Source organism: Panicum hallii, chromosome 2 (genome assembly GCF_002211085.1).
Source record: "Panicum hallii strain FIL2 chromosome 2, PHallii_v3.1, whole genome shotgun sequence".
NCBI classification, from domain to species: domain Eukaryota; kingdom Viridiplantae; phylum Streptophyta; class Magnoliopsida; order Poales; family Poaceae; genus Panicum; species Panicum hallii.
This window is the reverse complement of record NC_038043.1, coordinates 40,620,518-40,643,221: the sequence shown is the minus strand read 5'-3', so window position 1 is coordinate 40,643,221 and position 22,704 is coordinate 40,620,518. Positions and strand designations below refer to the sequence as shown.

At 45.9% G+C, this 22,704-nt stretch overlaps 2 protein-coding genes across 3 annotated transcripts; both read right to left on the bottom strand.

Annotated features, from left to right (window-relative positions):
* Window positions 1-1,921: 1,921 nt before the first annotated feature.
* On the bottom strand, window positions 1,922-8,120 carry LOC112883438 (ABC transporter A family member 7-like). The gene is made up of 18 exons (XM_025948735.1): window positions 7,974-8,120; window positions 6,518-6,902; window positions 6,340-6,422; window positions 6,097-6,241; window positions 5,422-5,535; window positions 5,056-5,180; window positions 4,802-4,960; window positions 4,525-4,687; window positions 4,311-4,436; window positions 4,142-4,225; window positions 3,692-4,059; window positions 3,404-3,604; window positions 3,183-3,292; window positions 3,006-3,090; window positions 2,712-2,840; window positions 2,517-2,622; window positions 2,298-2,386; window positions 1,922-2,221 (listed from the first exon to the last, which is right to left on the bottom strand). Exons 1-18 carry the CDS (start codon window positions 8,046-8,048, stop codon window positions 1,922-1,924), a joined length of 2,847 nt encoding a protein of 948 aa, XP_025804520.1. The 5' UTR covers window positions 8,049-8,120.
* A 3,831-nt stretch (window positions 8,121-11,951) lies between these two features.
* LOC112882542 (transcription termination factor MTEF1, chloroplastic-like) lies at window positions 11,952-13,269 on the bottom strand. 2 transcript variants are annotated; one of them, XM_025947622.1, is made up of 2 exons: window positions 12,355-13,269; window positions 11,952-12,270 (listed from the first exon to the last, which is right to left on the bottom strand). In XM_025947622.1, the coding sequence occupies exons 1-2, from the start codon at window positions 13,213-13,215 to the stop codon at window positions 12,019-12,021; spliced, it is 1,113 nt and encodes a 370-aa protein (XP_025803407.1). In that variant the 5' UTR covers window positions 13,216-13,269; the 3' UTR covers window positions 11,952-12,018. The 2 variants fall into 2 exon arrangements, with proteins under 2 accessions (XP_025803407.1, XP_025803408.1); XM_025947623.1 differs by having other exon boundaries at window positions 11,952-12,525; window positions 12,640-13,269.
* Window positions 13,270-22,704: the final 9,435 nt, after the last annotated feature.

Genomic DNA, 22,704 nt, shown 5'->3' with positions numbered 1-22,704 from the left:
CCTTTCGCGGGAGGATGTGCATGTATATGAACCAAGCTATATTTCCTCAATCATGTTGCCAGTTTTAAAATTTAAAACCATGCTAACTGCGATAATGCACCAGTAGGTAGGCGATAGAACATCTATCCACCACTCAAACTCCTCCCAATTTATTCAATGATACGCTTGAGCCTTGCTAGTGTGCCATTTTTGTAACCTCAGTACCCTCTGACCTTCTTAAACAAAATCGAAAATTCTCCTTGAAATAGTACTGGCATCTATTCTTGCGTTGACCGAGGTAACATGGACACTCTCACATGCACCGGCGCGACGACCGCCTTATATATTTGACTCGCGTGTCCCATCAGCTCACGGCTTTCAGGTGGTGGCAAATATTGTAGATTTCAAGATGGGAGGAAAATTTCAAAGCCTCACATGCAGACGATCTATCGCCAATCACCTTCAAGGGATTTTAAATTTGAAAAACTTTATATGGTCAGATCGCGCATGTGTAATAGTACTAGATCTCACATGTGTACGTCGTGTGTTGCACGATTAGGCTTTCTTTAGCGTAGCTTCATTGCGCTCCGGCTTCAGCTTCTTGCTACAGTGATTTTCACTGTTCATTAGCGATCTATTAGCGAGAATCTACTGTTCTATTAGCGAGAATCTAGAACGCAAAACGCAAAACAACAAGTAAAATGAACTGAGGGAGAGGTGAAGCCGGCGAAGCCAGGTTTTCTAGCTTCACCGGCTTCACGCTACAGTGATAATAGTACGTGAACAGTGTAGAAGCTGAAGCCCCGTAAAGCTACGTCAAAGAATCCCTTAGAAAGAATGTCAGTTGTTGCCAGCTAATCTCATTCTCTCTCGCGCGCCGGCCTGCTTGCGCGTAAAGAACGGTCTTCTACGGTAGGTTCAAAGGGCAAAAGCTTTGTTTTTGTCCCCTAAGAACCCGTAGGAAATACAATAATACAATAATTTTGTGTATATTTGACGTAAAGCTACGTCAAATAAAATAGAGCGGACAAGTATACACAAAATTATTGTATTTTCTAGAACAGCGGGCACAGATTTTTTTTTCTCACATAGTCACATTAACAGAACATTGTGATGCAGAGCTGGCCCTACAGAAACAGCAATGGAAGGTAGGTAGATTGCAGAAAGCCAGAAACACTCATTGCCGAGAATTATTTTTTTTGAAACGAATAGGCAGGAGAGCTACCGATTATATTAAAAAGAAAGAACAACGTCTAGACTGGACACAACAAACAACGACAAAGATGACACCGGCCGGTTGTATCGGGATATTGCCGAGAATTATCTACACATGTTTTACAGACTGAACAGCAATGAGTACAACAGCAACTTTACAAAGCAAAAGAAAACCACCTAAAGATGCAGGTTATGAAAGTAAAAAGAAACATAAATATAAATGGTGGGCCCACGACTCCTAGGCCCTCAGTCCCTACATTCATGCAGATCTCATAAAACAAATATAATTTTCGTTTAGACCAAGTAGTGCAAATCTTCTCCAGATTGATATAGGTAAACACAGGCTCATGTGTTCATATTCAGAAGAAATATCTGAACTGAAAGAAACAAAAGTTTTTATTTGTCAACTCTGAAGATTCTATGGATTATTAACAGCTCATAAGCAAATAATGACCACCAATCACAGTTTCCCCCAACATCCGTGAAAAGAAATGATGAACACATCTGGACACTTATTTTATTCTGCAATGGCACTATCAAGAGTATGTTTCTGTACAACCACGTAAAATAAGTATATACTAGAACAAATTTTCTAGAGAAGAATGCTTCTCACAAATGAAAAGAATAACTACCTACAAAATTGCAAGATTCTCCATGCAGTGTGACGGAGTCCCATCCAATACCTGGGGTCCTATGCCAGCCATGAAGGTGGTCTTCAAGGTATTATCTACGCAAACTCGTCGAATGCTTGCGCTCCTCTGGCGACCTTGATGAAGACATCCTCCAAGGTAGTATCAACTAGGCCCCAAGCATGTATTGTGAGCCGGCTCTTCGCATTCTCGACTGCAGCAAAAACATGGGCTATTTTCACCTCCTGCTTCGGGAGCTCAAACTTCTGAGTTCCAGATAGATGGTAGATCTTGTTTGCACTAGGTGAAAGTTGATGCACTAGCAGTTCAACCTCCTGTTCTTGGTCTGGCGAGGTTGTCATTGTGAATATGTATGTGCCTCCGTACCTAGCCTTTAGCTGCATCGTGTTGCAGAAACAAAGACTTTAAGGAATGTTATTTCGTGCGATGATAGAAACCAAGAAGGAATCGTACCTCTTTAGGGTTTCCAAGGCATTGGAAATCGCCATCAACAAAGATGCCAAGCCGGTCACACAATACCTCTGCCTCTTCCATTGAGTGTGCTGGAACAATCACATTTATTACTAGCTTATTCACTAAGCACTAATCAATCTTGTGACTTGCAGATGCAATGAAGCAATGGAGTAGAAGTTGAGGGTTTAGATGCACAAGTGGACAGGAAAAGATCATTACTAGTTAGAATAATTGCCCGATTTCTCTTGGCCTCCTTCACAACATTCCACAGGTTATTTCTTGATGCTGGATCCAGTCCTGTGCTCGGCTCATCCATGAAGACAACCTGAAGAATATTTGCTAAGTTGCATAACCCATTTGTGGTCGGATGGCATATCATGAAACAGAAAAATATAGAAACAAGAAAAAAAATACTTTAGGGTCCCCAATCAATGAGATTGCCACACTGAGCCTTCTCTTCATGCCTCCACTGTATTTCTTCACTTGCTTATCGCCAACATTACCATGAGATAGATTTACACTCTTCAGAGAGTGGTCAACAGCCTGCCAATGGGAAATTTACACAAAATATCATTATACATGCTGTGAGATAGCTTGATAATTTCCAAAAAAAGAACTGAAAAATAAATGACAAAGCAATTAGAATTGTTCAACACTAAAATGTGAATATTATGTTCAAAAGGTGGTATATAACCAGATTGGAGGTACCTTCACTAACACAGCACCTTTAAGATTCTTCAATCTGCCATAAAAGAAAAGATGTTCTCGTCCTGTTAATGTTTCCCAAAGCAAGCTGCATTCAATCCAACAGCAATTAACATGATTAAATAATTTGATACATGAAGGAAAACTTTTGGTGAGATAAACACTTGTGTATGTACATACTTATGCTGTGGACACACGCCCATACTTGTATATATGTTACCCATGTCCGTATTTATGTCCATTCCGTGGACATAAGCAGTACCAGATGTAGGTCTAATAAGTCCAATCATCTAAAAATAAAAAAAAACAAATCTATCAGGTTGCATTATAAGATATATAACGCTATATGCAACTTTTACAAAAGAATGAAAGAGCATCCATTTTTCAATTTAGTATCATACCATGTTAATGAAAGATGTTTTCCCAGCTCCATTGGGGCCAAGCATTCCAAAGCACTTGCCCTTTTGAAGGACAAGAGATAATCCTCGAACAGCCAGCTTGTCAGGGTTTCCATCCCTTCCAGGATAAACCTTCCTGAGCTTCTCGCAGATAATAGCTTCGTTTGCATTGGGATCTATCAGAAGTTGCTCGACTACTTTCCTCTGAATAGAATTTGTCAATGAATTAAGTGTCAATCAAATGTACTGTAGAGAAGTATAGGAGATAGCAAAGTATAAGAAGTAACCTACTTCTAGAGCAACATCGGATTTCTCCATATTGAGAACGACTCTGGAATCCTGTTGGGAAAAGCTAGGTTCATGCAATGGTGGTTCATGTTTCTTCTGTAAACATCTGAAGCAGGAAAAAGGGTTTTTTCTGACACCATCACCTAACAAAGAGGCTTGATCTAAATAGAATGCCAATATGAGCAGTAGTGCCCATTCTACACTCATTATGATCAAGACATCACGCATTCCATTGAGGGGATCTTTCATACTTCTCCAGATCATACCAGTGCCTCCCATACTGCTCCCCGAGAATGCATATTGACCAAGTTCATATAGGCCCCTATAGAGGGAAAATCCAGGGACGATCTCCATGACTAATACCCAACCATCTGAATAGAGAAGGCAAAGCTTGTAAGCAGTAACTAATATTATATAATTGAGACATAAATCACAATTAAGATAGAAACTTACAGGGAAAGGTTTTGTCCTCAAAAAAGAAGCGGAAAAGAAATGCACCAAGTAAGCCAGAGCCAAATACATACATGTAGCCAACCACTGCAGCAGGAAGTGAATGAAATGTCAGTTGTCAATTTCAAAAGGCAAAGTTTTGACTTGGAGGTAACACGTTTGATTTACTAACCTGTGGCCATCTTGACAGATGAAAAGAAAGATGCCACAAAAAATGCAAGGGCAATCTGTAAATTTATACAGGTGAAGAAAAAAACAGCTTGGACACTGTACTCATTGATTCTGAAAAAATTGAGACCTGAACAGAAGAAGATGAATTAAAATTTAACGTTGCAGATTCATTTGCCACAACAGTATATTCATGAGTGAATCGAAATATAATTTACCTATCAAGGAGCCGAAAATCACAAAGAACAACATATAGACAACCGATAGAGCAAGGAAATAAGAATAAGATATCAGCCAGTAAGGCCCATCCTTCAGACCATGCATTTTCATCATAATTTTTAGCTTCTGCTGTTTCTCATACACCAGATATGTCAAGATAACCTAAGAGAAAAATGAATCAATTTGCAAGCTCTACTGATACTGACTATTAACATGTTCAACGAATTTGTGACCATACTTACAGAATGTTACATCAATATATCTCATCATACTCACTGGGAAAAGAAGTTCGATGATCCATGTGAAGAATAACGCACTAAGAAGAGAAGACAAATCCAACTGGAAACTTGTCCCAACTTTGGGCATATCTTTTACATATTCAAGTAGCATTTCTACCGAAGTTCCTTTGATAAATTTGAGATAAGCATTAGATACCTGTAGGAAACGAGTCATAAATTTCAGAACAGGAGTCATGTTTCAAAAAATACTGAATTAGTCAGAGATAAGATTATGGAAAACAAAGCACATACTGCATTCACCAAGCGTGGAACCCGTAATGTTGCGATAAATGAATATGCAGTGTTATCATTATAAGTAGAGTTGTACCAAACATTTACACCAAGTCCATATTGAGTTGTGCCCAAGAAGTCATATCCTGCAGAAATGAATGGCATCATAAATTATGCCAATGCAGAGGAGAAACATATGTGTAGAAATAAGTTCTTTTCGTGACATTTGGGAACAATAACTGATAGATAGCCAATAGGTGATTACATTGATGATACCCAAGGACCCACTGGTTGATGGGGTGTCACAAAATGTTTTACGAATTATCAATGATATGTGAAGTCCTTGAAACTTCATAGAGAAAAAAAATGTAAGGTGAAGATTATAACCTGCAATAAATTCATTTAATTCTCCTCCTCTTTGTCTATAACCCTTTAAAAATTCATGGTTGATAATCGATGCACTTTCACGCCATAACGGGACACCTTCAACACACTGTATATCTGGTTCATTTCAAAAGGGCATCAGATCTGCAGCATAAACATGTCTAAGAAACTGTGAAGGCAAGAGTGTTAGAAGTATAATTGTGCCTTGTTTAGGCCCAGGCATGTGCGCCTATGGGCACTGCCAGCCTTTAGGCTATGGTTGGTTAGAAATAGGCAAGGACCTCTCTGGTCGCTTATATTTCCATAAACCTCATCCAGGATTTCCTTGCCTATATATAAACATGTAACCTATGTTCTCATCAATCAATTCAATATTTCCACGCAATCTTCATTGCTTACAGAGAGACAGCAGTTTCTGTCAAGCAGACTTCAGAAATTGTCCATATAGCACAATACAATCATATATAAATGAGTGTCACTTTTTGAATTGATCACATCTAGAACCCAATATTGAGTAAGCAAAAGTAAGATCCATCAAACACTATAGTAGTGACAGTTCAAGATCAATTAAGCTCACAATTCACGCATTTTAAAGAAATATGGAAACCAAAAGAAAAAATTCAACATTTTAAAAAAATGTTTTCTAAAAAACATTTTAAGGAAGACAGTTATACTTACTGAGCTGAAAAGGTATGCCCCCAGTATTGTATGAAATGGTCTGTGACATGAAGGGTAGGCACTCAGGCTGGATCAGGTACAAAGTATGGCCAGAGAAAAATGCAGGCTCTAGCAATTGTATGTACCATGGCTGTGTGTCTGAGCCCTATGACAAATCAAAGCCAATGGCAACTACATAAATCAAAACATGAAGCAGCGAAAGTTATAAGCGAGACACTCAGTTTGGGCACTGGGGAAACTCACAGCAACAAACTTGGAGAGGATGTCAAGGAAATCCGTTGCATTCAAAGATGGAGAAAGGGCAGGAAACAGTCCTCTTGAAATTGCTGACAATTGGAGAACACTCGAGAATTACATACACATTCACCAAAATCATAAACATTTCGAAGTGTGTTTTAGCTGTACTATGGCAAGGACATACCTTCAGCAACCACTTTGTCCTTTCCAGTGACAAGGATAGATGCAGGGCAAGACCAGGAGTCACGGCACAACGGATCAGGCAAATCATCAAACGGCTGGGAGGATGTCCTTACAGCTCGGAAATCGGCACGGGGGACCTGAATCAAGGCCGGCCAGCGTGGCGGGCTCGGAATTGGGCAGCTACCAACCTGGTCCAGCGTCGAGTACTTGATGCCACACTCTTTCCTTGCACATCTTCCATCCACACTGGTCTCGAGGCAGATGCAGCCGCATTTGTACTTGGGCTTGTCGAGCTCGCTGTTGATGACGTTCTGGAGCACGACGAGCAGGATGCAGATGAGGATCGGGAACAAGGTGATGCCAATGTTTGTCTTGAGGTTTCGTTTCTGCAATACACAATTGCAAGACAATAAATTGAGGCGCTGCTCGTGGAGCCGTCACAGGGAAGAAAAGAAAAAAAAAGACCTAGCTTTGACACTGCTTCATGTAGACATGCAAAATTTGCACTTGTTCAAATTTGTGTCTAGATTGGAGCATGTTTTTGCACTTCATAAAACTAACTGAAATAAAAAATTCAACCCCTAAAGAAAAAAGATCTTGTATAATTTTTCTTACAGTAATGCTTGGCCACGGTCGTCCGGACGCTCGGACATCGCACCCAGGCCCACCTCTTATCATACGTATCTGCTCATTTTGCTGCCACCAACCGTATATTATACTTCCCTCACTCATCCTATCCACATCGTTCCCTCTACTAAAGAAAAAAAATAGGAATCTCTATTTGTTACTGTAGGAGTTTATTTTTTTATAATCTTTTGAGATCTGATGTAAAATGAGCATATTTTGGATTTTGCAAAAGGAAAACATCGATATTGCGAACAGAGTTTGTGCATGTTGCTGCTATCTACGTTGCATGAAACATGGTGCCATGTTGCGGCGGAAATTTTCCATCCCGAATTGGATGGATAGTCCATTTTATACATATTATTTTTAATGTTGCAAGCAATGATTTTTGATGTTGCATTAGTTAACTTTTAATGTTGCAACAGAGCGTCCGATGAAAAATCTACCATCGAATGTCCGGGCGCTAGTAGCTCCGTTTTTCTTATTACTCACTGGGCAGTGACCATGCTGCTGCACTCTTGCACACAAGAGCAAGAAAGCCCCACACGCCAAAGCTACCTACCCGCCTTGGTGGCTCACCAAAAACAGCAGGCACAGAGATTAGTATCGCTAGAGCTAAATCCCACAAATTACTGCAAGAGATCCTCCAAAGGCCAAAATCCACCAGAGTCAAGCATCATCTTTCTAGATTACACTCCTCAAGAACCGCCGGCCAGGCAAATCCACGAACATCTGGTAGGCACGACGAGTCGACGAGCAAAGACATCTACAGATTCACTGAAGAGGGGGGAACAGGAAAAGGTGGAAGGGGGAAAGAGAAGCAGTGCCGGGACCTGGGTGCAGAGGTTCTTGCGGAGGAGGGCGTTCGCCTGCGTCGCGAAGCTCGCGGGCCCCCGCGGGGAATCCATGGTTTGGGGCGCCCGGCGGCGGCGAGGCGGCAGGGGAAGCAGGAGCCGTGGAGGCGTTCGGAACCAGCGAATCGGGAGCGGAGTCGTCACGGGCCCCAGCGTTCAACTTTACCCGCTTTTATATGCGTATCCCGGTGACTCTTGCCGCCAAGCGGTTGAAATTTGTCAACCAAACCAATAGAGATATGAACTCATACTGCTCTTATCTGCAATTCTGCATCTAATAACCGGGACCTCTGACAACAAAAAAGATTGGTTTTTTTCTTTGGGCAAGAAAAAAAAGATTAGTTTTGATTTCTCCGAGACGAGTCCTGCAATCCACTCAACTCTAAAAAACCAACGAACATGTCTCATGCTCATCCAATGACGTTTTTCCAATAATCCAATTATCATTCCCCAAGTTATTTTTAGTGATTTGAAATAAATGTTATAATGGCATGGTTCGCGGAGAAGGTAACACAACGGCTAAACTTAACATGGCGTTATAGGAAAGCTAGGTCTCTAGCGCTAGCAACAATAAAACTTTTATAAAACTCTTGCATCGTTTACTAACTCAACTGAATCAAGATTTAGAACCATTGTGAGTGTACATACGTATTTGTGAGCGTCTGTGTATGTACTGTGTTTCGTAAAAGGAAAAGTTTTTACGGGTGTAGAAACCCAATGTTGAACTCAGATTTTCTTTTTGTTAAAAGAAAAAAAATAAAACCCTCTTTTATGTCTGTAAGTTCCACTGCACTAGGCCAGCTCAGTTGGTGACTCGGATTGGGCTCAGTTGATTTTAGTGCGCTCATTTAGTTGGGCCAGGCCTAACCGACAGTGTCATTTGGTATGAATGAACACAACAAATACACTTAGTTGTGTCCAACAGAGCTGTTCCACTTAAGTATGCACCTGGGACGAGCACACACCTACACGTATAATTGTATATAATAGTATTCCCTCCAGTTGGTTAAAATATAAAATTACTAACAATTACTCGAGTGTTTCTAATTGTCATTGTCAATCGATTGTTTCTCCTCCCATGGACCATTTAGGCTGTATTTATTTTTGCCTGTTTTGTACCTTAAATACAGGCCGCCCCTTGGGCTGTATTTATATTTATTTTGTGGCCGGCCCGTTGTTCTTAGTCAGGCAGTACGTAGTTGTTTATGTTTTTTATACCTTAAATACAGGACGGCCCATTAGTTTCTGTTTTGTGGTGTCGTCTAGTAGAAGACCTTTTTTCAAAAAGAGGTTAAAAAAATAATTAAATTTGAAAAAGGGGTGCCGATTTGGAAAATTTCTAAAAATGGGTATCTCCCGCCCGACCAACGGGTGGGAGGCGTGGGGCCGGAAACCTCCCGCCCATCCAACGGGCGGGATGTGCCAAATATTTTTTCAGATCCCTCCTGAGGGACCTCTTCGCGAATAAGTATTCGCGAAGAGGCGCCTCCCGCGGCCGGAAGTCATCCCGCCCGTCCAACGGGCGGGAGGTGCCTAGTGCGTGTCAACCTGCCGTGGAGACCGGACAGAGGGCCCGCGCGAGACCACGGGAGGCCACCACCGCACCATGGATAGATGGAACAAGCAAGAAAGCGTGCATGGCTAGCTAGCTGTCATGCCCAGCGGCCAGCTATCTGAACGAACAGTGCATGGCTAGCTAGCTATCATGCCCAGCGCCTAGCTAGCTGAACGAACAATGCATGGCTAGCTAGCGTGCATGCACATACCAACCAACCAACCAAAGCCTTACGTGGCGAGGCACACAGAGTCATTTTCTTCTGCGCACACAGCAGTATATATATATATATGTGTGTGTGGGCGCGCGTACGCCTGCGGCGTCGACCTGTCCGCCGTGCACTGCAATGCAACGCAACGCACAGTCATATCTCGCGAGCTGCGCACTGCGCCTGCGGTGAGCCGACGAGGAGGCGGGCAGCCAGCCAGCCACTCTGCTTGCTGCAGTACACGCGAGGTAGGCAGGTAGCCCCATGCTCATGCCCGTGCATGCTGGCCACTACCCCGGAGGAGGAGAAGTTACTCGATATGCATGTGCGTTGCGTTGTATTGCAGTGCTCGCGAGATATGACTGTGCGTTGCCTTGCATTGCAGTGCACGGCGGACAGGTGGAACAGTGCACGCTAGCTAGCCATGCATTGTTCCTTCAGCTAGCTAGGCGCTGGGCATGACAGCTAGCTAGCCATGCACTGTTCGTTCAGATAGCTAGCCGCTGGGCATGACAGCTAGCTAGCCATGCACGCTTTCTTGCTTGTTCCATCTATCCATGGTGCGGTGGTGGCCTCCGTGGTCTCGCGCGCGCCCCTCTGTCCGGTCTCCACGGCAGGCTGACACGCACTGGGCACCTCCCGCCCGTTGGACGGGCGGGATGCCTTCCAGCCGCGGGAGTGGCCTCTTCGTGAATAAATATTCGCGAAGAGGCCCTCAGGAGGGACCTGAAAAAATATTTAGCACATTCCGCCCGTTGGATGGGCGGGAGGTTTCCGGCCCCACGCCTCCCGCCCGTTGGTCGGGCGGAAGGTACCCATTTTTAGAAATTTTTCAAATCGGCACCCCTTTTTCGAATTTAATTATTTTTTTAACCTCTTTTTTAAAAAAATTCTCGAAAGGCAGCTTTGTTGATGAAGCCGGCCCACCGTTGTCGAGACTCGTGCTGTTCCTGTTCTTCACGCCACGGCCATACGTATTTATACACGTATCTATACTTCGCATAGGGTGTGTTTTTCACTCGATTTATTTCTACTCTTTCCTCTGATTAAAATCGACTGAACCTATTCTGGTTTTCACTCGATTTTTCGTTGCCCAACACTGGTACGTGGCATGATCGCATTGGATCAAATAATTGAGTGAAGCAGACATAGAAATCACTCGAGTGTTCCATAGTCACTCCCAAAAGATTTCTTCGCTCGTGTAATTCCTGACATGCAGAAACCTTTCATGACAGGTTGACCATGGAAAAAAAAACACCCATTAATTCAGAAGAAGTTAGTGTGCATCTGCCATGCAAGTTCAGAAGCCCTCTCTGAGTATATTCAGGAGCACAGGAGTACTCGCATTTTTGTTCGATTAGCTCTATGCCGGCCGAGCCTTCTAGCATACAAGAAGCTTTCAAAGATGCAAAGTGGAAAGATAGTAGCAGTGCATTGGGTAAATCTGTAAACAGCCTGGTTGCATACAAAGGCAAGCCGTTAACTTCTTGTACCTACTGTTTCGTTGCACTTCATAACTGTACCAAACGTGATAATTCAAGCATGTACCTAGGAGCCAAGTGGTGTCTGTTAGGCAATATCAATAGGTTTACAGTTCACCAATATAAAGTCCTCTCCCTTACCAGTGGGCTCATATCCTTGGCTACAACATTAGTTGATAGAAAGCATGAGTATTTTATTGGTCTTTAGAACACAAGTTTTGACACACAAGTGTTCCATAGAGAGCTCTCTATCTGCAGTATTTCTGGCCACTGCCCAATCAAGCCTCAATAAAGTAATATACGTACAATGTAAACGACAGTAGAAGTGAAAGCAATGGATTAAGTTCAATAGGAAATAGGAAAGCCTCGTAAAATTATCAGTGACTAGTTTGAGCTAGGCAAACATAATCTGAGATTTTTTTTTTAAAAAAAACATACTGAACAGACATGGTCAGAGAAAAGGGAGGCTAGTACTGTCAGGTGTCAAATTCCTAGTATCTTAAGTACTGTAACAATGACCAATCTGAAGAAGAACAGCTAACTTCAGGCCAATCTTTAGCCATGCGCTAGGTAGGATAAGTGACTAGTACACTAAAAAAAAGGGTAAGGATCTAGAATAGCTCAGACCAGTTCACCATAGATAAGCACGACTTAGGCTATGTGCAGCCAAAGATCAGTAGTAGTTCTATTGCAGAAACCGAAAGTTGAGAAAGTAAATGCAAATGAGCATGAGTTGCAATTATACCAACTGTCTGAACAATATCTGGGATCTTAAAGATGTTAAAGCTGGTCGCCGGAGGGCACACGGCCCCGACAGGCAGCGGCATATGCATCCGCAAGCCCAGTAACAGAGTCCTTATGATAGTCGATGAACCTCAATCTGAAACTCTTCTCTCCCATTCTAGCTATTGAGTAAAAGCTCAAATTGGTCTCCAGCAATCCCTTTGCGAGCAGGATCTTCATGACACAATGCCGGGGCACTAGCCGCTTCTCCAGGCTGTGTGTGAACAGGATAGACCTTTCCAGAATGTACTGTGGCTCCAGTCCAACGTCATTGATCATGAATTGAAACTTACGGAGAAGATTCTGCTCAGACAATGATAAAATGACTGGTACCTTGGACACTGCAATGGCAGCTTCGCTCTTGGAGCAGCCGAGAGTTGTCTTCAAAAACTCAAGCATGGCAGTATCCCTCTGTTTGGTGGTACAGGCGAGAGCCGCCACGGCCTGCCTGAACTTCCCCGAGCTGCGGGGCACCCCAAGCTCTTCCGCGCGCTGCAAGACCTCCTGCACACGCTCCGGGTTGAACGTAAGCAGCCGCGCGTTCCTTGAACACAGCTGGGCAATATCTCGAACACTTAGGCCGCGCTGGCGAAGCAAGGCGATGTTAGGCTTGATCACCTTATCAAGGTCCGCGGTTAGAAGGGAGTTGTTCCCCTTCATGAACGATAGTAGCTTCTCGAATGAGCCAAAGAAGTTGACGTAGAACTGGATCTTGGGACCGAGGTCGCTGCAGCCGCGCATCAACCGGGAGCCGACCGCGAGGAAGCGGGCGATCTGGGGAACGGAGAGCCCCACGCTGTCGCGGAGGTCGCGGAGGCGGGGCCCGAGCCTGTCCACCCTAGAGCGGAGGAACAGCGGGTCGGCGGCGACGACGTCGGCGATGTCGGCGCGGGAGAGGCCGATGCTGGATAGCAGGGCGACGACGGCGTCGGGGTCGAAGCGGGTGTGGTGGCGGGCGGAGGTGAGGTCGTTGAACGCCTTCGCGGACAGTCTGGACGCCTCGGCGAGCGCCTTCTTGGATGCGCTGCGGGCCTGGGCTGGGGCGAGGCCGCAGGAGGCGACGAGGTAGTCCTCGAGGGAGAATGGGGCGGGGGAGTTGGAGAGGAGGCGGAAGCAGTCGCTGCGGTGGATAGGGGAGGGGAGCTGGGAGGCGGCGCTGACGAGAGGGAGGAGGCGATTTCGGAGGCGCAGCATGACGGCAGCGGCGGAGGGTCGCCGGCGGTCGTTGTCGCTTTGGGGGCAGATTTGATTTCCGTTACGTACTTTCAATTTTGACCGTGGATCCCCCCACCTCCTCCCCACCCCCGGCGCGCGCGCGCGCGCTCTCTCTCTCTCTCCCGATCCATTTCGTAGGAAGCGTGTTTTGGTTGAGCTGTGGATTCCTGAGATGCCAGCCGTGGAAAATCAGCTGTGAGCTGCCAGCTGTGGGAAAGCTGAAAGCTGTTTGGCGAAATAACTGTCAAGTGTGGATTCTAGATACAAATGTCTGTTATGCCCCTATTATATCCCTGAGTTGAGTATTAATGTTTATATGTACTTAAGTAGCAATATGCAAAACTATTATTTATTCTAGAACAATTTTTATTTTAAAACTAGCCAATAAGCTTGTAGAGGGACTCCATAAATTTTACGTTGTATTTTTATGATTTGAATTTTAAACGAATTTACAGGTTGCAGCTCTATACAACTCTATACAGTTTTTAATTACAACTAGGTCCCTGACTTTATGCACCGAGAACCCTGAAAAGATTTTGATCTTTGCAATGTGGTCCTTGAGCACAGCTGCGCGCCGGAGGGGCTTCAAATTCCGGCGATGGGAGGCTCGGCCGGCGGTGAGGGGTGGTGGGGGAGCACTAGGTCCGCGAGGGGAACTTGTTTTGAGGGTCGGCCGGAGGCGGGGCGGCCGGGGGCGGCGCAGCCGCGGACGGCCGGGGGCAACGTAGGGGTGGGGCGGCCGGGGGCGGCGCGGCCGCAGACGGGGACGGCGCAGGGGCGGGGCGGGCCGGCCGCGGACAAAGGCGGGGCGGCCGCGGACGGGGGCGGGGCGGCCGGGGGCGGCGCAGGGGCGGGGCGGGGCGGCCGCGGACGGGAGCGGGGCGGCCGGGGGCGAGGCGGGGGCGGGGTGGCCGCGGACAGGGCGGGGGCGCCGCGGCCGGCGGGGAAAAGAAAACGCGAACCGGTACGCACATAACCGATTGCATTGTGGGTAATTTCATCCGAAACGCAGTGAAATCGGGGTATGGGGCGATTCTCTCCGTGAACTGGGAAACGCGGCTGCGTTACCAAAATCGCTGCGCGTCGCGAAGCCGTTTGGTTCGGATTTTCGTGTTCTCGACGTGAATCGGACACAGAACGCCCAACCGCAGGAAAGCTAACCGTACGAAAAAAGAAGTCGGACTCTTACTAGAATTTATGAATTTGTGTGTGATCCTACTACGACTCTACCCTATAATCCTACTAGAACTCCTATCTTATAACCGACTAGTAACCCACCCCCGGGATATATAAAGGAGGGCATGTATACCTAGATCGGCAGGGCAGCCAACAGGCAACTCAACGTCCAAACGCAGGGCACAATATACAATATTTCAAACAGGACGTAGGGTATTACGCTACTTTGGCGGCCCGAACCTATCTAAATCTGTATCTTGTGTTCTCACTTTTACCTTCAAGTTCCAGATCCGACGATTCCTCACCAAATAATCTCCTACCTTAGGGCATCCCTTAGGTAGGCTGGTAGTAAAAATACCGACAGTTGGCGCCCACCATGGGCGAGCTTGAAGGACTTCATCTTCAAACTACTTCGACATCGCGAGGACTCTCGGCGACCCACCGACAACTGCTTCGACTTCGCGAGGACGCTCGGCGAACCGCCGCCAACTACTTCGATTGCTCGTTTCGACTAGAAAACTAGTTGGGAACGAGGCTCACATTGTCAATAACTAGTCGGACTTCATCAATAACCGTCGCGGCTTCATCGACGACCGCCATGGCTTCGTCGACTATCGCCCATGAATCAAGCTAAGTCGCTTATACCTTTTCCAACTTGTTCTTCACAAGATAGGCTACTATTTTGGGTACGCCTCTCGACGGGAATTACTCTCGAGGGTTACATCATGATCGACTACTTCTAGTGTTTGCCGACTAACAGCCCACACGCTTGGTACATCGAGTTCGTAAGGCACCGCCCACGCGCTTGGTACATTGAGTTGTGTCGGGCTCACAACGGCTGTACCCTACGGACATGCACGCTGCAACACACGCTCTCGTCGACTACTTATGCCAACGAGCATTCTTTGTCACAATGCTAACTTCTTATTTCTGCATGTTGTTTTCTCTTAAACGGTCGCTAATCTTCTCAGGTAGCATATGCCTTAATCTATGAAATCTCGGCTCTTCTGTTATGCCTGACACCTCTACGCGCACCGGATAACTCATACACGCTATGAGCAACGGCTAAAATAGGACCAGTGTTTAAACGTAATAGGCGGAATACTTGGGAGATTTACATGGCCTAAACAAGAGCTCAACACAGCAAATTTCTTTTTGCATCGAATAAATTTTGGTATATTTAATACCAAACATTATGTTTGCATTGTCTTTTTTTCAGGCGACAACTCTCCAGGCCGCTCGGGGCGCCATCACGGCTTCGCTAGTTCCCAGGCTCGGGGGCTAGACACCAATAACTACTCGACGTGGTTTCTACGGCTCGCCTAACTTTTAAGCTCGGGGACTGGATGCCGCAAAACTACTCGGATCTTGACTCATGTGAGGACTGAAGGCGAAAAAGGTAACCCTAGGTTACTGCGTGGTTAAAAAACCAGCGGTGGCCTAAGGGTCCTTTGGGATAAGATCTGTTTTGAGCGGTATTTTAACCATCAATTCAGATTCTATAAAATTCTACAACGCATACCACGTTCTTTTGGATCCTTTTTCTAAATTTGGGATTTGGATTCAAGAATCAAGTGCTGTAGGATACGTGTCATCAACGACTTGTTTTTCAAATCTATTTGGAAGATAAAGGAAAGAAGATTCAAGACTAATTGGACCCTCAGCCTGATTCTTCAATTCAACTTAAGGCTCAGGGGCTACTCCATGTGGAGTGCGATTTTCATCACAACCCATACAAAAGATAATTTTTGAAGGCTTGAAATCTTCTCAGGCGAGAGCACCTCGCAGCCTCGAAACAGCCAGGAAAGTACCCGGGAGGACACATTCTTGGCGAAGTTCAGAAGAACTCGAAGATGACTCCAGAAGTACTCGGAAGTCTGCACTACTCGGCTACGAAGAGCTCGGGGGCTTGTTAGGGATAGATCCCCAGGTATTCGCAAGGAAGCTACCCGCAGGGAAAATAAAGTTGGACGCCTACTAGGATTCCTCGGTGAACCTACAAGGACTCTACCCTGTAATACTATTAGGACTCCTATCTTGTAACCATCTAATAACCCGCCCCCGGGATACATAAAGGAGGGTATGGATACCTAGATCGGCAGAGCAGCCAACTCAACACCCAAGCACAGGGCGCAATATACAATACCTCAAATAGGATGTAGGGTATTACACTACTCTTGAGGCTGGAACCTGTCTAAATCTGTATCCTGTGTCCTCGCTTTTACCTTCAAGTTCCAGATCCGGCGATCCCTCACAAAATAATCTCGTACCTTAAGGTATCTCTAGATAGGCTGGCGGTAAAAACACCAACACCCACCATATAATTCATCATAAATACAAATAAGAACCTAAGTCAGAGGCTCAAACACGGGGGATGGCAAATTTTATTGTAAGGAAATAACTAACTAAACTACCTTGTACACATCAAAGCTTAAGAATTGATACCTTTGTAAAACTTAGATATTAAAAACAAGCTTTCATACGATAAAGACTAAAAAAAATTAAGTTTTGATCTTATTATACATATTTTGGCAAGAAAACATAAAATGTGTACCACAACAATATACACGTTCAGTTTCCCTCTATAAGATCTATGATATTAAATCTCATTTTTCAACATCTATAACAATGAAATCAAAAGGTTTTATGTTGGTGTTTAACCTTCAAGAACATCGAGGGGTACCTCGAGGTGGTAGATTGTAGGTGGAGTGTCGCTGAGATCAGAAACTCGAAGGTGCAAGGAACGCGAAACTTTAGACAGGTTCGGACCGTGAGTAATACCCTATGTCCTATGTGGTGGTTTGTATTGCCTCAGATGTGTCTTCTTAGGAGGGGATCCCTGCCTGCCCTTATATAGTTTGGGGGGACAGGGTACATGGAAATACTAGCCAAATACGAGCGTAGGAGTCCTACCCGAGTACTACTCGGGTAGTTTCCTTCTGTTCTGACTAGCCCTACTCCTATACGAGTAGTTACAATTGGTGTAGGGTGTGGGCCATGTTCCATCTCTTATCCTAGAATATATACGCCATGTGCGCAGTCCCGTGGCCCCGAGTCTGACAAGCCCTTGAGCTCTTCATAGTCGAGTATTGTAGGCTTTCGAGTACTTCTGAAGGCGTCTTCGAGTTCTCTCGAACTCCGCCTTGAAGGTGTCTTCTGCTTGCGCTGGGCACGCTTGGCGTTCTTCAACCACCGGATCCTTTTGTGCTCCTCATTCTCATCCTTGGGGGCGTCCACCGTACGCTCATCGGTAGACATGTCTGCGAGTAGTTCATCGTCGTACTCGGGACCTGCTCATCGTCATCCGCATTGCGAAGGGAAGCCATGTTGACTTGACGATCCGATGAGTTGTCAGCAGTGTGGCTGTACTCAGGTAGCTCTGTGCTACCCTCTCCTTCTTCTGAGATGGGAGAGAGAGGTTTGCCCTCCTGGAAGGGCAGTTCTTGCATGAAGGTCACATGGCGGGAGTCGTTGTCAAGTAGTTCAGAGGGCTCTAAGCCCTTTAAGTACACGAAACGGCCTTGTGGCGTAGATATTATGGTCAAACCCAGGTGACTACCCGAAAAGGAATCGGGGTGGTCATCGGGTTGCGAGTGGTTGTCGAGGGTGGGGGCCTCCCGACGAGTGGTGGCTCCCTCGTCTCCGAGTTCTCCTCAGCTCTAGCTTGAAGGTGTAGTTCTAATCGACGAGTACTCTTTGTTGGAGTTCGAGTAGTTGTCAAAAATGGGGGCCCCCCGACATGCGGTGGCTCCTACATCCTTGAGCTTGAGCAAACGATCTAAGTCCTTCTCCAAGTCGGAGAGGGACTTGGATTGTGTGATCCCCTCAGATCTGTTTGTGTCCGATCTGACTAGTTCTAGTGCAGCACGAGTGGAAGTCGTGTCGAAAACAGACATCTTTTCAATCTGCCGGACTAGATCGGGGAGCAGCAACTCATCGAGGTTGTCAATGTACTCGCCGAGGTCGCTGTGTTGAGTTGGTGTAGAGGCCTCTGGCTTTCTGGAGTTGACTAGGCGGCTGTTGAAGCCACCTGAGCCGTTGGCGACACAGATCTTGGAGCCAAAGATGAAAGTTGTACCCTCGTCAAGCACGGTGCTGGTGAAGCTGAGAGATGCCATCGAGTTCTTCGATGGATGCTCGATGAACACCCCTACCTGGCACGTCACTATCGGTGTTTTACCGCCATGCCCACTGAGAGATACCCCCGAGGTGGTGAGTTTGTAGGTACGGTGTCGCCAAGATTAGGAACTCGAAGGTGCAAGAAACACAAAGTTTAGACAGATTCGGGCCCCCAAGAGCGTAATACCCTACATCTTGTGTGGTTTGTACTGCATTAGGTGATGATCGGGTGATCTGTATTTTGGAGGGGGTCCCTGTCCGCTCTTATATAGTCTGGGGGGATAGGGTTACATAAAAGTCCTAGTCGGATACAAGTCCTGGAGTCCTACCCGAGTACTTGTCGGATTGTTTCCTATTGTCACCGATAAGTTTTACTATTATATGAGTAGTTCTACTATGCTATGAGTAGTTACAACTTGTGTAGGGCGTGGTCCATGTCCCACCCCTTATCCTGTAAGATGTAGGCTATGTACGCAGTCCTGTGGATCCAGGTTTCACACTTCCTTGGCTGCTTCAAGGCTGTGAGGTGCTCACGCCTCGAGTAATTTTCAAGTCTTCTTTTATATGGGGTGCGATGAAACTCGCACTCCATATGGGTTGGAGTAAACCCCGAGCCTTAGGTTGAATCAAAGAATGAGGCTGAGGGTCAAATTAGTCTTGAATCTTCTGCCTTTATCTTTCAAAATTTTGAAAAATAAGCCGTCGAGACACGTGTTCCATAGCCCCCGAGCCCTGAATCAAAATCCAAAGAGTCGTGGCATGGGTTGTGTAAAAAATTAAGAGTTTTTGATGGTTAAAATGAGTAAATTGGTTCGAAAATTCGAAAACCTCCTTTTTCGGGATAGCATCCCTGAAAAAATGGTTAAGCAAATAACTTTCCCAATGTAACCCGAAATTACCAGTCAAAACAAATCTTATCCAAAGAAAAAACTCTTCGCATTCCTCAGAGTAATTGCAGGGCCACCGCTAGTTATTTAACCGCACGGTAACTTGGGGTTTACTCACCCTTTTCACTTGTGCTTTCACTACTCTAGCTCTTCATCTTCCTCCATCTCGTAGCCGCCGCCTCAAGATTCAGATCCAGGCCAATTGCAGTTGATCTTCTCCTGTTAGGAATAGTCGTCGGGACCTTCGTACTCCTCTAGAATGCTGATCCATCGCCCCAATCCTTAGCGCCTGAGCGCATGCAAGTGAAGCGGCTCATGACAACAAAGATGACCGGCAAGAAGAGCACCACCAAGATGAAGGGGAAAGAGTCCCAGCCCGCCGCCACAATGGGCGATGGGTGGAAAACAAGTAAGTATTCTAAGGCTGACCTTAAAAGGCTGGTAGATGAGTGGAACCCTACCACTGGTGATAAGAGGCCGTATGAGAAGGCTGAGGAGATAGTGTTGTTTCAGTATTTTGTCGAGCGCGGGTTAGCCCTGCCGACTTCTAATTTCTTCTGCAGTCTTCTCTTCGATTATGGCATCCAGCTCCCCCATATCAACCCCAACTAGATTCTTCACATCGCCATCTTTGTCCATTTCTGTGAAGCTTTCTTAGGGATGGAACCTCATTTCGATATTTTCTGCTAGCTTTTTCATCTCAAGCCACAGCCCAACAAGGATAAATTGTATGAAGTAGGTGGGGCCAGAATCCAGCTGCGGCAGGGGATGGAAAAGAAGTACATCCCGTACAAGTTCCCGACAAGTCTATCGGGGTGGAGGGAGTGATGGTTCTACATTGGAAACCATAAGCCCTCGCTTCCTGAGAGGACCGTTGGAGCACTCAAGATTGCCGGCGAATGGAGCTTGGCATGCCAGGACATGAGCTAAATTGAAGATCTGCTCGGCATGATCAAGAAACATAGAGATACAGGAGTCACTGGGCATCGTGATGTACTCATGGGTGGGCATGCTAATCCAGCCGCTGCAGAAGCGCTTGCGATTTGGCTTCGAGTACCTTGGCCTCTTAGACCCATCTCAGTTTTTTACAGAGCGCATTGAGAAAAATGAAGCCGTGCTGCGAGTAAGCCGCGTACTCATGGGTGCTGAGACCGTGCCATACGTTCCCCTAGATGACTAGTGGTAACTCATGGATCCACTTGTCTTCCTTTTTGCTATTCTCGTCATAGAGTCTCTTCTTTAATCCATCAAGGATCAAGCCATTAGCACGCTCAATCTGGCCGTTGGTGCGCGGGTGAACCACCAAAACTTACTTTACCTGAATGGCGCTTCTTTCGCAGAATTCCTAGAACTCATGTGAGTGGAAATTGGATCCCAGATTCGTGATGAGGGGGTTGGGGTAACCGAACCGGTGCAAGATGTCACAGATGAAGCTGACTATTGTACTCAATCCACTTTGACAACTTGTCAATGGCTGTCACACCCGATTTATAAAGGACATAAATCGAGCAATCATATATGCGCCAGGATCAAGTCACGCATATATACAACAGAATCATCAAGATATCATAACACATATCACATAAATCAATAATATAAATCGTAAATGAAGTCTTTTAATACAACCGAATCAAGAATCGATTCAAGAGTTGCGGAAGCGTAAAAGAGATACATGTAGAGCTGGGCGCCACAGGGACATCGACTGGGAGACAAACGCCTAGAAGTCGTCGAAGCCGCTGACGTAATCCTCCACGTTGCTGGGCATTGAGCAGCAGTCGAAGATATCCGAAATAGACCAGAAGAGTAGAGATGCAAGTGTGAGTACAAACTAGTACTCAACTAGTACTCCACGGTGAGGCCGAGGTGACCGGAGCGGAGGAAGAAAGGGGGCGGCGGTGCTGGAGGTCTTCGGGGCGACGCAGGGCTAGGGTTAGGGTTCTGGGGCTCAGGAGTCTCCTTTTGTAGGGCGGCGGGGCTACCTTGGCGTGCGGGCCCGGGAGAGAGGAGATCGCCGGGGATCTCGGGACCGAGTGGAGCTTGGGAAAGAAGAAAGGAAGGAGGAGAGAGGGGTGCTGACGAGTGGGGCCAAGGAACCAGAGAGAGAAGGGAGAGGAGGGCTGAGCGCGAGCGGGAGACGGGGCGCCGACAGGCGGGGCCCGGTTGGCAGCGAGAGAAAAGAGAGAGGGACACAGCCGGGCTGGGGAAGAAACTGGGCCGGCTCGGCCCATGCGGAGAGGGGGTAGGAACTGGGCCTCGGGAAGACTTGGGCCAAGAAGAAAGAGAGAGAAGAGGAAGCCCGAGAGAGAGAGGGGAGATGGGCTGGGCTAGCTTCTTTCTTTTTTTTTTCTTTTCCTTTTCTACACTCAAACCATTCAAATAATTCTATTTGAATTCAAAAGAATTTGAATTCAAACCCTATACACTCAACACAAATAAAACAATGCTCCAGTATGAATGCACAAACAAGTTGATCTTATGTTAAATTTTATTTTCTTGTGTTATAAAATTGCTTTAAATGCAAGGAAAATTAGAGAAAACCCTGGAAATTTTACTTGAGCCAAAATAAATTCGTTAAAAATTAGGGAAAATTACATTAGGGTGTTACAGGCTACCAACACATGAGTAAAATCTCCTGGTGCTATTGTTAGGGATCCGATCATATCCAGACCCCAGCATGCGAATGGCCATGAAGGTGGTGCAGTGATGAGGTTGTGCGCCAGGACGTGCGCTTGCTTGCCAAAGAACTGATAGTGGGTACACCGGCGGATGTGTTTTTCGGCGTCTGCCAAAGCCGTTGGCTAGTAGAAACATGATCTGAATGCCTTCCTGACTAGTGTTTGACAAACCGCATGGTTCCCGTAGGTGCCATTGTGGATTTCCCGGAATATGTCTTTTCCATCCTCAGTGAGGATGCACTTCTGTAGGATCAAGGATACCGACTATAGGGGGGTGAATAGATGGTTTTAACTAAAATCACAAACACTAAGCAAATTTAATTAGTAACACAAATAAGCTCCTATTTCTACTAGCTCCAATCACTAGTGGGGTTTCAAGTAGCAATTCAATCTCTAGTGAGGTAAAATGTTCAAAGTAAATTGCAAGAAAAAAATTGAGTAAAGAAGTAGCGGGCATGAGATAAGAATTTTTCCCGTGGTGTCGATGACTTGCCGGTCAGCCGTCTAGGAGGCGGAAACCTAGAGTGCAATGAGCCGTTGAATCAATGAGCCTCTCCAAACCTCAATTCCACTGGAGTTGCTCTTCGCCACTCCGTCGAGGTGAGCACAAG

Bases quoted from the DNA above. Each gene is read 5' to 3' on its own strand.
- LOC112883438 (XM_025948735.1), bottom strand. From the start codon at position 8,048: ATGGATTCCCCGCGGGGGCCCGCGAGCTTCGCGACGCAGGCGAACGCC. The intron at 5,181-5,421 runs GTTATAATCTTC...TCATTTCTGCAG, and splicing joins ATTAAATGAATTTATTGCAG to GATATGACTTCTTGGGCACA. The intron at 2,222-2,297 runs GTACGATTCCTT...AACACGATGCAG, and splicing joins GCCTTGGAAACCCTAAAGAG to CTAAAGGCTAGGTACGGAGG.
- LOC112882542 (XM_025947622.1), bottom strand. From the start codon at position 13,215: ATGCTGCGCCTCCGAAATCGCCTCCTCCCTCTCGTCAGCGCCGCCTCC. The intron at 12,271-12,354 runs GTACCAGTCATT...CTGGAGCCACAG, and splicing joins CTGCCATTGCAGTGTCCAAG to TACATTCTGGAAAGGTCTAT.